Source organism: Cibotium barometz, chromosome 56, assembly GCF_041138505.1.
Source record: "Cibotium barometz isolate CiBa-2024 chromosome 56, ASM4113850v1, whole genome shotgun sequence".
In the NCBI taxonomy this organism is placed as follows: domain Eukaryota; kingdom Viridiplantae; phylum Streptophyta; class Polypodiopsida; order Cyatheales; family Cibotiaceae; genus Cibotium; species Cibotium barometz.
Window position 1 is genome coordinate 11,287,481 of NC_141101.1, and position 14,986 is coordinate 11,302,466.

Consider the following 14,986-nt stretch of genomic DNA (forward strand, 5'->3'; position numbering starts at 1 on the left):
GTATCTATGTATCTATGTCTATGTATCTATGTATATGTATGTGTGTACAAGCATGTGTGTACAAGCATGTGAGTGAGTAGTGAGTGAGTGAGTGTGTGTGTATGTATCTATGTATATGTATGTGTGTACAAGCATGTGAGTAGTGAGTGAGTGTACAAGCATGTGAGTAGTGTGAGTGAGTGTGTGTGCGTGTGTGTGGTATACGCATATGTAAACTTATGTGTATGTGTGTGTATACATATGTACATGTGTGTATGTGTGTGTGTGTGTGTGTGTGTGTGTGTGTGTGTGTGTAAATGTGTTTACATATAATAGTATTAATATAATAATATTATATATATATATCATTATTATATTATATTATTAAATATTTACTTTATATATTTTTAATTTTCTTATTTTATATATATTTTACTTATTAATTATATATTTATACCACATTATAATGTATATTTATTCATTATGTTATATCATTTATATATATTTATATTAAATTATCATATTTATAATATCTTATTATATATTATATATTATATATATATTATTATTATTATTTATACTTATGTATTATTATTAGTAGTAGTAGTAGTAGTAGTAGTAGTAGTAGTAGTAGTAGTAGTATATATAACATTATATTATAATACATTAGTATACACTGAATATATATTTATATATTTATTTATTTATTTAATATCCTTACTTATTAATACTGTATGTTGAACAAAGAGTGCTCGAACTCCAACAAGAAAGAGAATAAAGCATAAAGCAAATGCGAAAAAAGTATAAGCAAGCTCGTTCTTCAAATTGAATCTTTCATGCCTTGGTGTTAGTTTCAATAGCTTCACCAAGGTGTCCCGTGCCTCCTTGGGTGACTTGGCATCCTGTATATGCCCAATCATGGTGTCATGTGTACTAATAAAAAGCCAATACATGACTTCTCTTGCTCCTTGATTCCAATCCTTGTATTCTTTTACATCTGCAGCAGTTGGATTAATCTCTGTTATCTCTGGCGCCTCCTCATGTATACTAATAAAAAGCCAATACATGACTTCTCTTGCTCCTTGATTCCAATCCTTGTATTCTTTTACATCTGCAGCAGTTGGATTAATCTCTGTTATCTCTGGCGCCTCCTCATGTTCACCTTCAATGTAGTCCCAATAGCCTTTTCCTATCAGAAAATTTGTCAATCTAAACCTCCAAGAATGGAAGTTGTTCTTGTCAAGATTCTCTACAACAATCTAGTTAATTCCATCATTTGACATCTTGTCTGCAAAACACAAACTCACCAAAAATAGCATTCTTGTTTGATATGCACAAACTGTTGTATTCTTTGCACAACAGTACTATGCTACACCCAAACTGTCACAACCCGTGCCCTCAACTTGTATACATACACCCAATTGCACCTGTAAGACCTCTTTGCAATACACGCAGTGTCTGCACAACCAATCGCCCTTCTTGTAGTACCAAAAATAGAATTTTACAGAGAATCAAAACTTACCCGCAGTGCCCATGAACACTTGATAACTGAAAACGGAGGTCTAGACGCACCCGAAATGCGTTTTTGGCTTTAAAAAATCAGTCCAAAAGAAAATATAGTTTTCCTTAATCTTCGCTCCTGCAAAGAAAGCTCCATAATAATCGGAGTTCATTTGTCGGTGCCTGAAGAGCTCCTGACAAGGGTGTAGTAGCCAACACAAAGAGCGTAGAGTAGATGAAACTCTTACCCTCGTACCGCTTCCTGTGCTTCTCTTACTTATTGCTCAACTCTTCGCATGAACCAGGCTCTGATACCATGAAAAGATGCAGGGGAGAAGGGAGCTTGAGCTCTTGCAACACACACTCTCATAAACCCTAGAAGAGAACACACACTCTCATAAACCCTAGAAGAGAACACACACACTCTCATAAACCCTAGAAGAGAACACACAAGGTGAGAGGCTGAAAATTGTTCTTCTTCTTCTTTAACAAAAAAGGTCTACAAAAAGGAGATAAAGTGACTAACAAAAAAGGAGACGAAGGAGATAAATTGGAGTGGGTAGGTGTGAACTAGTCAAAGTGTAGTCCAGCGCTGCTGCTGCAGAATTTATGGGGAAGATATGTTGGTGCCAACTACCAAACCCACCAGTGATGTAAATGTCAAATGTCAAATGATCACTCAAACGCCTCATGAGTGTTAGCTCATGTTGAGCTTGACATCTCGACAAAATACCCACTTCAAATCAGTTTATTCTCTATTTTTATGCTTTTGGGAGTGTGTTTGGCATTCATTAATCTTTATCTAGCGCTAATCGAACCATTTGTAAAGGGTTTCTAGGCACTACCATTGGTCTATTAGATCAACTGGTAAGACCACCTTATCTCACTCACAAATCAAGGGCATACAAGTGGATTTCAAGTTTAATGGGATGGACTTCCACACATGGCAAACTAAAATAAAATTAATCTTTGTCAGGATCTTATGACACTTGGAGAAGAACTCTATTTCTTAACATAAAATTAGAGTAAACCATAGACTAGGAATGAATTAAAACATTAACTATACATAAACAAAATAAAATAAAAAAGAGAACCATAGACCAGGAATAAATTAAAAGCATTAACTATACATAAACAAAATAGAATAAATAAGAGAACTTGAAAAATAAAAAAGAGTCACCACATCGACACAAGATTGGGTTGAATCTCCCGTGGGATGAGTGTGGCTCCTTGTACCACTCATCCATATTTATATGTATTAAAGCTTGCTTTTAAAAAAGATAGCTCCAAAAATAAAACATATGTGCTTTTGAGTTTTTGAGCATAAAAGCTCTTACAAAAATATAGCAAGCTACAAATATAAAGTCTTAGGCCTACCAAAAGTGTAAAATACTAGTTGGTATGTACAAAGATTTGAGGCCTTAGCCTTACAAAAATATTAATGTCGAAATATGAAACCATAATAGGTGTTCACATGTCTTCCCAAATATCTCATTGTAGTCCTAACAAATGTTCCACATGTGATTAACAAATAATCCACCACTCAATCATTACCTACATCCAAAATAATATAAGTTAGTGCACATAATCAATTCTCCAAAGCTTGTAGAGATAGAAGCATCACCCTCCTTAGAGGAAAAAAAGAAAATCAAGTAGTGGGCATGGCATCCAAGAGGGAGCTTTCTACAACACGTGGTGGTTTCATTCAAGAAAATCAAGTAGTGGGCATGGCATCCAAGAGGGAGCTTTCTACAACACGTGGTGGTTCATTCAAGAAAGCTATATCCAAAACTTTCTCCAGTGAAGAAGGATTTTTCAAGAAAGTCTTGTAACTTATGTGGGAAACCCAACCACAAAGAAAAATATTTTTTTAATATAAACAAGCCCCAAAAGGGAGCTAGGTAAAGCAAATGATGAAGAAGCCGAGAATAAAGAAGAACAAGACACACTCACCAAGGCCAACTACATCAAGGATAGCTGGGCTTTCTAAAGCCTAAAAGAACAAGCCGACTTCTAGCCCCCATCTTAAACTTGATGTGAACATAACAGAACCAGCCCATCTAGAAGTCTACTCTCTATCTTAAACTTGATGTAAACATAACTAGATCTCTAGCATCAACCATCATTATTGGCATTGTAAGCCTAACTCTGAGGTAAGACCTATGGGTGAACCAACATGGCCATCATAATTAGCATTGTAAGTTAGGACTAGCATTGTAATCATCTATAGTCATGGATATTTTATTGAGGGAGGGTGTTAAAATAAACACCAAAATATAATGGGTGTACCAACATGGCCATCATAATCAGCATTGTAAGTTATAACTAGGACTAGCATTGTAATCATCTATAGTCATGGATATTTTGTTGAGGGAGGGTGTTAAAATAAACACCAAGATATAATGGGACTAAGGGCATAAGGTTCAAAGGTTAATAGCATGATCTTCACCTAGCAATAAAGTAACATAGATGCTCAGCAAATGTAGAAGGAATCTATGAATTGTATTAGTGGATAAAGGAGCCTCAAGAGCCTTGAATATAGTCTACAATGTTGACTTCAGCCCATGTGATGGAGAGAATCATCAAGTGTGCTTATCACCTAATCCATTAATTAGATTAGTTTAATCATTTGTACTCATGCCTATATAAGAGGCATTCATCTAATAGAAATTTAAACTCTCTGTCATTATCATTATGTTTTCATTAGCTTGACCTTTTTGTGATTAGTGTTAACAGTCTTGCTTAGATACTCTCCATGCTTACACCATGACTATCCTCATTTCATATGAGCCACCATGAATTCAATTAGATTCCTCAAACGATGTCCCATTCTTGCATTCTTTGGCATGTTGCACATTTGAGAAGCTTTATCCAACCAACACCTTGAATCTTGAAAATTTTAAGTATATACAATGCTGTCCAAGACCCATATGCAATAGGAAATTGCCAAGTTGGTCAAGAATTCAGACTCTAATTTCTATGCTTGATAGCTTGACTCAATGCTTTCAATCCACGTGATCATTTTCAATCCAATCTGCATGGTTTTTGATTGAATTAAACTTTTTGTGTTAAGTTGTGTGTTAAAGTGTAAAAAAAAGCACCATAATTTTTCTTGAAAAAAAGTTAATCCCCCCACATCAAGTGTGATTAATTTGAAAATTAATACTCATTCAAGAGCATACAAACACCAATGTATGCATCATACATCCCATCATTGCCATTCAATTACATCAATTCATTTGTCAAGTGAGCATGGTACCAAGTAACCAATGAAGAAGAATAGCACAAGAATCTCCATTTAGGTATTTGTGGAATCAATTTCTTAGACAAATAAATTAAGCTTGAAAATAGCACATAAAATAACACATCAAAATACTTAGCTTCTGCACAACAAAATCAATGGGTGCAATCTCCCTTCCCTCATGTCTGTGGATTACTCTTTTCACCAACTTAGGCACTAAGTTGGATTGCTCGTTTCTCTAACTTAGGCACTAAGTTAGACTTCTCCACATCTTTCTGTCCATTAAAAACGAATGGATAGATTGAAGTTACTAACATCACTATCTTGGATCTACTTAGAGCCTAATGTTACCTAGCAACCCAGTTCATGGGATGAGTACATTCATCTTCTCCAGTTTCCTTACAATAATACCCCTCATTCAGCTACTACTGGTTGTGCAGAAGCTAAGTATTTTGATGTGTTATTTTACCTAGCAACCTAGTTCATGGGATAAGTACATTCATCTTCTCCAATTTGCTTACAACAATACCCCTCATTTAGTTGGTTGTGCAAAAGCTAAGTATTTTAATGTGTTATTTTACCTAGCAACTTAGTTCATGGGATAAGTACATTCATCTTCTCCAATTTGCTTACAACAATACCCCTCATTTGGCTATTGGTTGTGCAACAACCTAGTTCATGGGATAAGTACATTCATCTTCTCTAGTTTGCTTACAACAATATCCCTCATTCGACTATATTGGTTGTGCAAAAGCTAAGTATTTTAATGTGTTATTTTATGTGCTATTTTTTAAGCTTAATTTATGTCTAATTTAATGCAATTACTTTAGGTTAAATGGTTGATTAATTTATTTGCTTGAGAAATTGATTTCACAAATACCTAGATAAAGATTCTTGTGTCAAAGAAAGTCAATGTCATGCAACTACTTTCACCGCCTCCTCTCTAGCTCACCTAATATTCCTCCTTACCGTTTTTTGAAGACACTCGTCTCAAGGAAGATTCATTGAAATACTCCCCATGGCTCCATCTTACTCCTATAGCCATGGGTACTCCTCTTCCACGTTCATGGAAACACTCCATTTTACTCCTCTAGCGTGGGTACTCCTCTTCCACATATTATCTAGATTCTATTTTTGGAATGGAGATTACGATGAAATGTTGCTCCAAATACAAAATCAAGCCACTTACATCAAGTGCATGAACCCATGCTTATAATATTCCCATTGCACCATCATCATCCATAACTCCATGTTTCATGTCAAAATTGTCAAAGCCTCTTACCAATAGGCTCAAAGAAATAAAGGATAACAACATCGTACCCAAGCATAAGCCAATTTGTTAAGACACTTGGAGAATAAATTATATTTCTCAACATAAAAACTAGAGCATAGTATAGACTTGTACAAATTAAAAGCATAAATCTTAAACATAAAATTAAATAAATAAGAGAACTAGAAAATAGGAAAGAGATCACCATCGTTAACACAAGATTGGGTTGAATCTTCCCTGCCCTTTGTACCACTCATCCATATTTATATGTATTAAAAGCTTTCTTTTCAAAAAGATAACTCCAAAATCAAAAGCTCAAGTGCTTTTGAGTTTTTAAGCGCAAAAGCTCTTACAAAAATATAGCAAGCTACAAATATAAAGTCTTGGGCCTACAAAAGTATAAAATACTAATTGGTATGTACAAAGGTTTGAGGCCTTGGTCTTACAAAAATATTAATGTCAAAATATGAAACCATACTAGGTGTTCATGTCTTCCAAGATATCTCATAGTGATACAATACGATCCACACACGATTAACAAATAATCCACTACTCAAGCAATCGCCTATATCCAAAATAATACTAGTTAGCACACATAGCCGATTAAACACATTAATCCTGACTATATCTTACTAATGCATACAGCTGATTAGACACATTAATCCTAGAAAATGATATTATAACATACCATTGCACCCAGCTGATTAGACACATTAATCCTAGAAAATGATACTATAACATACCATTGCACCCAGCTGATTAGACACATTAATCCTAGAAAATGGTACTATAACATACCATTGCACCCAGCTATTATAAATAAAAGGCACATCCAAAAACAAAATATCCTTGAAATATTCTCAATGAAATAATTGGTGTCCCCAATAGAGGTTATGACTAACACTATCATAAGCCACAATAAAGTGATTAGCTTTCATCATTAAGCTCATAGTAGTTAGCTTTTATACTTGAGCCCCATTACACACTACATTATTAATGTCCACCCTTGTGGCCTTAGCACTTAGCCCTATGTCCACACCTATTATTCATGTCCCATGGCCTTGGGCCCATACAAGTATATACATTAGAGTAACCATGTTACACACATTTCTAGCACCACAAGTGTGTCCACCAGAAGATAAGCTACATGCCCAATATAGGAAGCCCTCTCATGGTCCTTACAAGGACAATTTGGCTTACAATTTGGCTTGTAGAAATGCTACGCGACGACGAGTACAAAATTGACCACCCAAATTTACTTATCCAAAGGCAATTAATGGCTAGAGCTCTTGACACATGTGGTTAAAACATTAAAGAGTATGATGGCATGCCAACATATAACGAGATTGTAGGCAAAGAGGGGTAGCTTTAACTTTGAAGACGAAGGCTCCGTGAAGCTAGAGAGCATATATACCATAAATAGAATGCCACTTTAGAGTCTCAGCAAATGCCCAAAGAATCAATAAAGAGCTTGAGATAGAGATCAAAGCACTTCAAGACAAAGCAAAGGGAGACATAGGCAAGTAGCTAAGATTTTTATTTTTATTTTGTTGATTGTACTAAAGAGGGCCAAGGACTTGGCCAAAGAGGGGTCAATAGTAGAATGCCCAACTCACTATAGTAAATATCTTAATTACTAAAGTTTTAGATCTTTTTGAAAGGTGATCTTTAATTATTTCTGAATCTTTAAATAATTATTTCCACCAAGTGGAGTCACCCATAGGAGAAGGTTCCATTTAAGCAAACCATAAAAAGAAACCTATAGCTTTAATGATGTACGTTTGAACATGCCACAATGTCATATAAAGGGTGTATTCTCTTTTTCAACTTCTTTACTATTAGGATCATTGTCCTCTTGGCTCATTGAAACCATATAGCATATAACTTTCATTTATAATGTATAGCTTTACACTCCTTGCATCACAAAAACTAAGTAGATACAAGCCTTTAAAACAATAATACGAAAGAGGATCAATATACAAACATTGACATCATGATGCATTTGAATAGAGTTAATGTGGAAAGGAACATGAAAATTCTATAGAATGTCAACATATATGTAGATACATAACATACATGTAAAAGACCAAACCCCGCAAGATACACACAATAGCGTGCATACATAGTATCAAAGAAACATGTATCAAAACAAGCAAGATTCGCAAATGATATATAAACTAATATTAGAATGAGGAATTAAGTAAGTTACATACATGATACATATAGAGACATACATAGCTTACACACATACTATACATGTAGATAGCAATATACGTGTAGATGTATAATAGTAGCAAGAAACTAAGAGACTAATGGAGAAACCAAGTAAGACACATACCTAGAGATTAAACCAAGTAAGATATACATAGATTAAACCAAGATACATATAGATTAAACCAAGTATATATATATATATATATATATATATATATATATATATATATATATATATATATATAGTACATACATACATATTAAACCAAGTATATATAGATTAAACCAAGTAAGATACATACATATAGATTAAACAAAGTATATAGAGATGAAACAATGTAAGTAAATGTATTTAACCATTTGGAGGTCTAAATGCATGGATGATTTATTAAATCCAGCTCTTGATCCATGTATTGAGGTCTTTCTGTTCTCCCATTGTTTTTTCTCTTTTTTTGCCAATAAAAAATGAGTGTTGATATAGTGTGCGGTGTATGCAAGAGAACACTCACAAGAAGTAGGATCTTTCATAACACATAGCTCTAAGACTCAAATTGCATAATAACAGAGATAGAGAAGAATATTGCATCACTAAAGTGATACAGTGGATGGTAAAGCTCGACACCCATGTGCTCCTATGAAGAACTATTAAGAGATAGTGATGATTGATGAACTATATGGAGAAGGGTTGTTGGTTGTGTATCTATATAGACATGTATATATGAGGCAGCTTTGACATGACCGCATAGGTTCGTGATCATAGTTGGTACCACCATTCGCGACCCATTAAGATAAACTACATGATATTCAGTTCTCCACCTCCCACGGCCATCCGGGCTCATCTTGAGCCTTGTTCGGGCCTCGTAATGTCAGGACATGGTGTCCATGTCTAAAGTCTAGATAGGATAATGGTCTAGTGTAGCATATAGCCTATTTTGTAATACACCAAATCTAATCTAAGCCATCTCTAAACCATTTAGCCTCCTAGGCCATTATCCCATGCAAATATGGGGATACTGTGGGCACTCAAGCTGCTCAACCATGGCTACTCCTCATTATGGGGGCCATACAAACATGATCTAGTAAGTGCATGGACAATACAATACGAGGATGGAGCATTGATATATCCAATAATAAGAACTCAAGAGTAATTGAAGCCTTTTTAATTTAAAACTATTTTTGGTTTTAGTAAAGGCATTTCTTCAAAATTCTTTACAAGTTGTTCTTCTCATACTTAATCAAACATTATTTGCCAATAAAGAGAGTTAAGCTAAAAGGTAGATAGGGTACTTGAAAAGTTATTTTGATTGGAATGGAGCCTTTCAACATACTTCATAGTCAAGAGCTTTAAGTTTGTTTAGGTGGAGGGTCGAATTAAATGGCACTCAATCACACTCCCATTTTTAGCATAGGTTTAATGATTTTTTTTTTGTTGGTGTTGATAATAGATTTGCTAACTTTAGGCTCTGCAAAGGGTCCTTTATTTTTCTTCTACCCACGGTCTAACCCCTTGGCTTCTTTTGAATTAACTGTAAGTTTTAGTTGTTCCAAAGGCAAGTCTATGTTTGAGAGTAGCATTATCTAGTCTAATTCAAACAATTTGAATACTAAGCTCTACAGTGAAAGCAAAAATTTTCAAATTGGGTGTCTCTATCCTACTTCTGGTTGTTACGTTAGGAAGGGTTTGTCAACATGGACATATGTTGTCACCATAACTAATGTAGGTAAAATGTCACTCTTCAAACCATTTCTGTTAAAAAGTACTATATTGGTCTTTTGAAGCCAAGCCAAAGGCTCAAATATTTATGTATGGAGCAATGGATATATGTAGATGAGCTCATTCACAAAAAAAAAAGGCTTCACATTCTTGTATGGGGCTGTGCCTTCATAGCAAGTGCACCATCACCATCCACATCTACATTAAAATTTAAGGCCTACTTGAATTTCTATATTCTATGTCAGGTGCTGTCATGTCATTTACCCCACACACATACACTCACCAAATCTAAAAAGCTCTCTTTGTTTTCTCTTTTCCACTATTAATTTCCCACATAGCGCCCCCCCCCCCCCCCCCCCCCCACACACACACACACATACACACCCCAAATCTGTTTAGTTTCTCTTTTCCACTCTTAATTTCCCCACATCTTCTTTAGGCCTTGTGCATCATTCTCATCTCCTCCATCACCTGGCTGTGGAGGAGCCACCTTCTTCTGTTTGCCTGCCCCTATGGTTGCTCTATTTTAGCTGTTTTGCTCTTTCTTTTTCTGGGTTTTGCCATTGCAGTTGCAGAGATTGTGCTAAGCAAAAACGGGCAGTTTACAGTTAAAACTATTGATGGTGTGCACCCACAAAGCAGAGCTTTCTCTCCCTCTTCCCTGAGGGTCTCTCTCACACACACACACCGACATGCATTGACACACACACACCGACGCACGCAGACACAGAGAGAGAGAGAGACAGCGCTTTCCATCACATTTTGCAGTAGCCTTTTGCTTTTGCATTTGGCCCGTTATTTTACAACCTCCTCTGTCCCCCTCGTCCCCTTCTTCCCTTTTTTTCTTTTCTTCCTGTGCTCTACCTGCTGTAGGACAGTCCACAAGCCATTACCCTGTTGCAGAGTCCCAGATCACCATCTTGCAGCGTTTCTCAGCCAGGTGCAACTGCCAGGGTTTGCAAGCCAACCATCTGCCAGCATTTTCTAGGGTTTCAAAGGTCGTATCCTTTCGTAATCCCACATTCTTCTGCCAGGGATTCTGATGCCATACCCATCTGCTAGGTTTTCTGTCTCCATTTCCATCATCCTGGGGTTCTAAACCAAATGCTTCATTTCCTAGGAACTCTGAGCAAACAGCGCCATATCGAGGTTTCTCTGCTGCTTACCTTTTTTTTTGGAAGGTTTTTGAGGTCCTTGTGGCCATGGGTGGGCAAGTCCAGCAACCTAGCAGTGCATCACACTATGATCACCATGGGAGCTTGTTTCCTGGCTCGCACACAGGCGATGCAGCCGATGCTTCCATGGCCAGGTGGTTGCAATCTGCAGGCCTGCAGCATTTGGCGTCTCCCATGGCCTCCCCGTCTGTGGATCCTCGCCTCCTCCCGAATATACTGATGCAGGTAATTTCCCATTTGGCTTTTTCTTCTGTTAACCCTAATTTTCTTACAATGTAGGTTATAATCTGGGCATGGGTCAAAAGCTTTTTGCCTTTCTTATTGAAGTTCCACACGGTGGATCATTTTGGGGAAGTTCCTCAGCTGTTTATGTGCAAATGCTTGTTTGCAGTAGAAGTTTTGGCTTCAGCATACATGGGTAGAATGTTGCAGAGTTCTTTTTTCTTGATATCTAGTTTGCAGATGCTCTTTCTCTCTGCAGACATTGCCAAATGACACAATGTGTTCTAAATAGGCATATACCATGTAACAGCTATGGTCTTTGTATATCTTGACCTCGGCAATGTGGAAATGTTTTGTGGTGATACAATTGGAAGTGAAAAGGAGTATATTTCAATGCTATTACAGTTAACACCATGATAGAAATTAATATAACGTTAAGTAGTTTCTTCTTAGCAATTTCCCTTCTCATTGTAGATAACTTTGGGCACAGGATCCTAACACCAAGAACAATTATTTACTTCCAATTTGGTTAATGCTTGTACAAAAGCAACACACTGTTACATTAGTCAGCGTCTATGGGTAATGTTGAGTTCAATAAAATATACTTAACAACATAGCCATCTTACTCTTTCCATCTTGCACATATATGTTGATGATCGATAGATATCCATATAAATACTATTGGTGGAATTTGTGGCAATGGGCGATGACTCCGACGAAAGGTTTCAACCACCTCGATTCATATCTCAAATGTTAGTGGTGAACTGTTTGATTGCTTTAGGATTACGCAAGGCTTGGTGTACAAAGCTTGGAGGACAGACAGAAGTTGTTCAGGTTGATAAAATCAATCAATGGAGGGGTAGAAGCTGCTGGCGAACTGCTAACGCCTCCTGGCTATGGATTTGGACGGCGGAATGGTGTGGATGGGCTGTCATCACCAGAGCTACGTGGAGAGATTGGGGCTGGAATCTTGGACTTGCATTCAATCGATGACATTGAGCTTCTTTCAGAGGTTAGTTCTGTAATGTCAGTAGAACTACAAACCTGCAACTGCCGTGTAGCCTAGCCTGTGGAACTGCATGACAACAGGCATTATATCTTCCAGGGTAGGCCATGGATTGTGGCAGTGCTTATCATGGTAATAAAGGAAGGTTGCCTGGCTATTTTCAGTCAATGCTGGCCTGCTACTCATTGAAGACGATTGGCCTTGTTTTTGTAATTTCTTTTGCTTTTTGGCCTCCTATACTATTCCGAAAGAACTTTATAAGCCAAACTTTCAGTCAGTCACTTGTATGTCGGCTTTAATGCTGTTTGGGTCATTAACATTCAATGCTGAAGCATTGCATGACAGGATGTTGTACATGAACCCTTCGAGACGTCTCCGTTTGTTGCTGTAACGGAGAGAGGATATGAAAATGAAGCGGAAGTTCTTTGGTCCAGTAATAAGCCACCAAGTAGCAAACAAAGATCTCATAATGAGAGTAGTCCACAGAGAGCATCCTTTTTTGAAAAGGATGTTCCTGGTAAAGACAGTGTGACAGGCCTTGCAAGGATCAAAGTTGTGGTATGCATTGTGTCTTCATCTGCTGACATGCTTGATGTGAATCATTAGCTGTGCCTGATGAAAATAGTAACATAGTTTTATCCATTTACTAATTGGTATACAGTGAAGATCCGGCAGAATACTTACTGGTGTTAGATGTCTTCACAGTTCTGGCTAAACCAATCACGGATTGTTTTACAGGTTCGGAAACGGCCTCTTAACAAAAAAGAGGTTGGACGCAAAGAAGAGGACATCGTAACTATTGAGGGCAATGGATGCTCCCTTACCGTACATGAACCCAAGCTAAAGGTGATATTTTTGGGTTGACTAGGGAGGATAACTGTACGACCAGAACTACAGGTCTGAGGTAGTTGAAGCCTATGAGCTAGGATGGAAGCGGTGTTTTGAAAATCTTTACATGTGTAAACGATATTGAAAATTTGTTGCCAGACTGAATTCTGCAAATGATGCAATACAGAGATATTATTTATGGAGTGTTCTCAAATCGATGCATAGGGCTAGTGTGTGTAGTGATGATGAAGTGTTTCATAAGTCAAAACCCTGCAGCTTTGTAGAACAAATCGGAAAGGTGCCTTGAAATGAGGTCTCTAGCTGCAAGGTTGCCCCTTGTAGCTACCTTATGGGGGTAGCATTCTCTCTGTAGGAGTGATTTCTTGTGTTCTTGTAATCTGCCAATTTACAGCACCATCTGTGTTTGGCACTTGCATAAAATTGCTCAATTATGACTTGCTAAACAACTGTCACCAGACCATCTAATCTAGATCTGGGGGCTACTGCCTTGTCAAATTGATTTTGTCAGCTTTTTGCTTTAGTAAGTGTCCTCTTAAGTTTTGATGGTAAGAAAGGGTAGGTTTAGAAAGATAACTAACTGTTGTGTCAGTTGGTGGAGCCAATACCTAAAAGGGGGCTGCAGTAAGAGCCTGGACAGCTGGAGCTTTTGTTCGTTTGTGTCTGTGTGTGTGCGCGCTGCCTGTTTATCCATATATATATGTATGTACAAACATTTGTTATGTATGCATGTAGCGTAATGTAATTTGTGACGTACAGACATAGTTAAAGGGAAGAAAAGCCAGATCAAGCATGTGTAGCAATCAAAGTGAAGTTTGAGGAGGCTAAGTATAGATTCTCGCTCTTTTGCAAACAACCACATTGATAGGTGGTCTTCCATTGCAGGTGGACCTTACAGCTTATGTGGAGAAGCATGATTTTGTCTTCGATGCGGTCTTGGATGAACAGGTCTCTAATGATGAGGTAAATTTTCTCACACACATCGAACTATGTGCAGAAATGGGAAACATGTCTCAGACAAGTTTCATAGGTTTTGAGCTTGTATGAAAGGTTTTGTGCAAAGAGCGATAGTGAAGGTCATTGAGACACTTATTATTGACAAACATAAATTTCTTTCTACCTTGCAATATTTTGAAAAAGATAAAGGGGCTGCGTAAGTTTGAAAGAATGCATTCGTCACATCTGTGCATACATGCATGCCACTTTTTATATGTTTACCATAGTTTTGTTATCGTTTGCTTCATTAGTCTCGCCTTCTCCCCCCCTCTCTCCCCACCCTTCCCCCCTTGAAATCTTTTCTCTTTGCTTTCATTTTTTAAAAAACTTATTAGTAAGCACTGGGTCCACCCAAGAGTTTGGACTCTTTCGAAACCGAGTCGGTAACTTGTGCTTGGGTAAGAACATAAGTATTGCTTGGCTCTCTAAGATCTCTCTCTAAGTAGTAGAGCTCCATCCCCTGCACACCCAGATTCAGCTTTTTTATTGAGTACTTTTTCATTTTGTTGGGATGACAGAGGATACCCCATACAGGTACTCCGATTTGTCTCATAGGCCGAGTTCGGTCTTTTGGAAGACGTTAATAAAATCTTTCTTTCTTTCTTTCTTTCTTTCTCTCTCTCTCTATCACTTTCTCTCCTATATTTTAGAGACTCGTTCTCTTGATTTAAATCATAACTAGCTATGTTTCTTCTTTTAGTATTTGCTACATCAGTCGAACTTCTATTTTTTACAAATTTATTTTTTTTATTTTTGTCCTTATATGCTTTGTAAGACTTAAAAGTGCGATTATTCTCTCACTTTGTTATATTGGATATATTCC

The 14,986-nt window shown here is 37.0% G+C and overlaps 1 protein-coding gene across 1 annotated transcript in view; it reads left to right on the forward strand.

The window, feature by feature from the left end:
• The first annotated feature begins 10,279 nt into the window (after window positions 1–10,279).
• Window positions 10,280–14,986, forward strand: part of LOC147606896 (kinesin-like protein KIN-13A) — a 42,674-nt gene continuing 37,967 nt past the window's right edge. Inside the window, exons 1-5 of the mRNA XM_086791319.1 lie at window positions 10,280–11,318; window positions 12,097–12,327; window positions 12,667–12,879; window positions 13,060–13,167; window positions 14,053–14,130. Of these exons, the coding sequence (XP_086647445.1) occupies window positions 11,121–11,318; window positions 12,097–12,327; window positions 12,667–12,879; window positions 13,060–13,167; window positions 14,053–14,130 (828 nt within the window). The 5' untranslated portion in view covers window positions 10,280–11,120. The remainder of the gene's footprint in view (window positions 11,319–12,096; window positions 12,328–12,666; window positions 12,880–13,059; window positions 13,168–14,052; window positions 14,131–14,986) is intronic.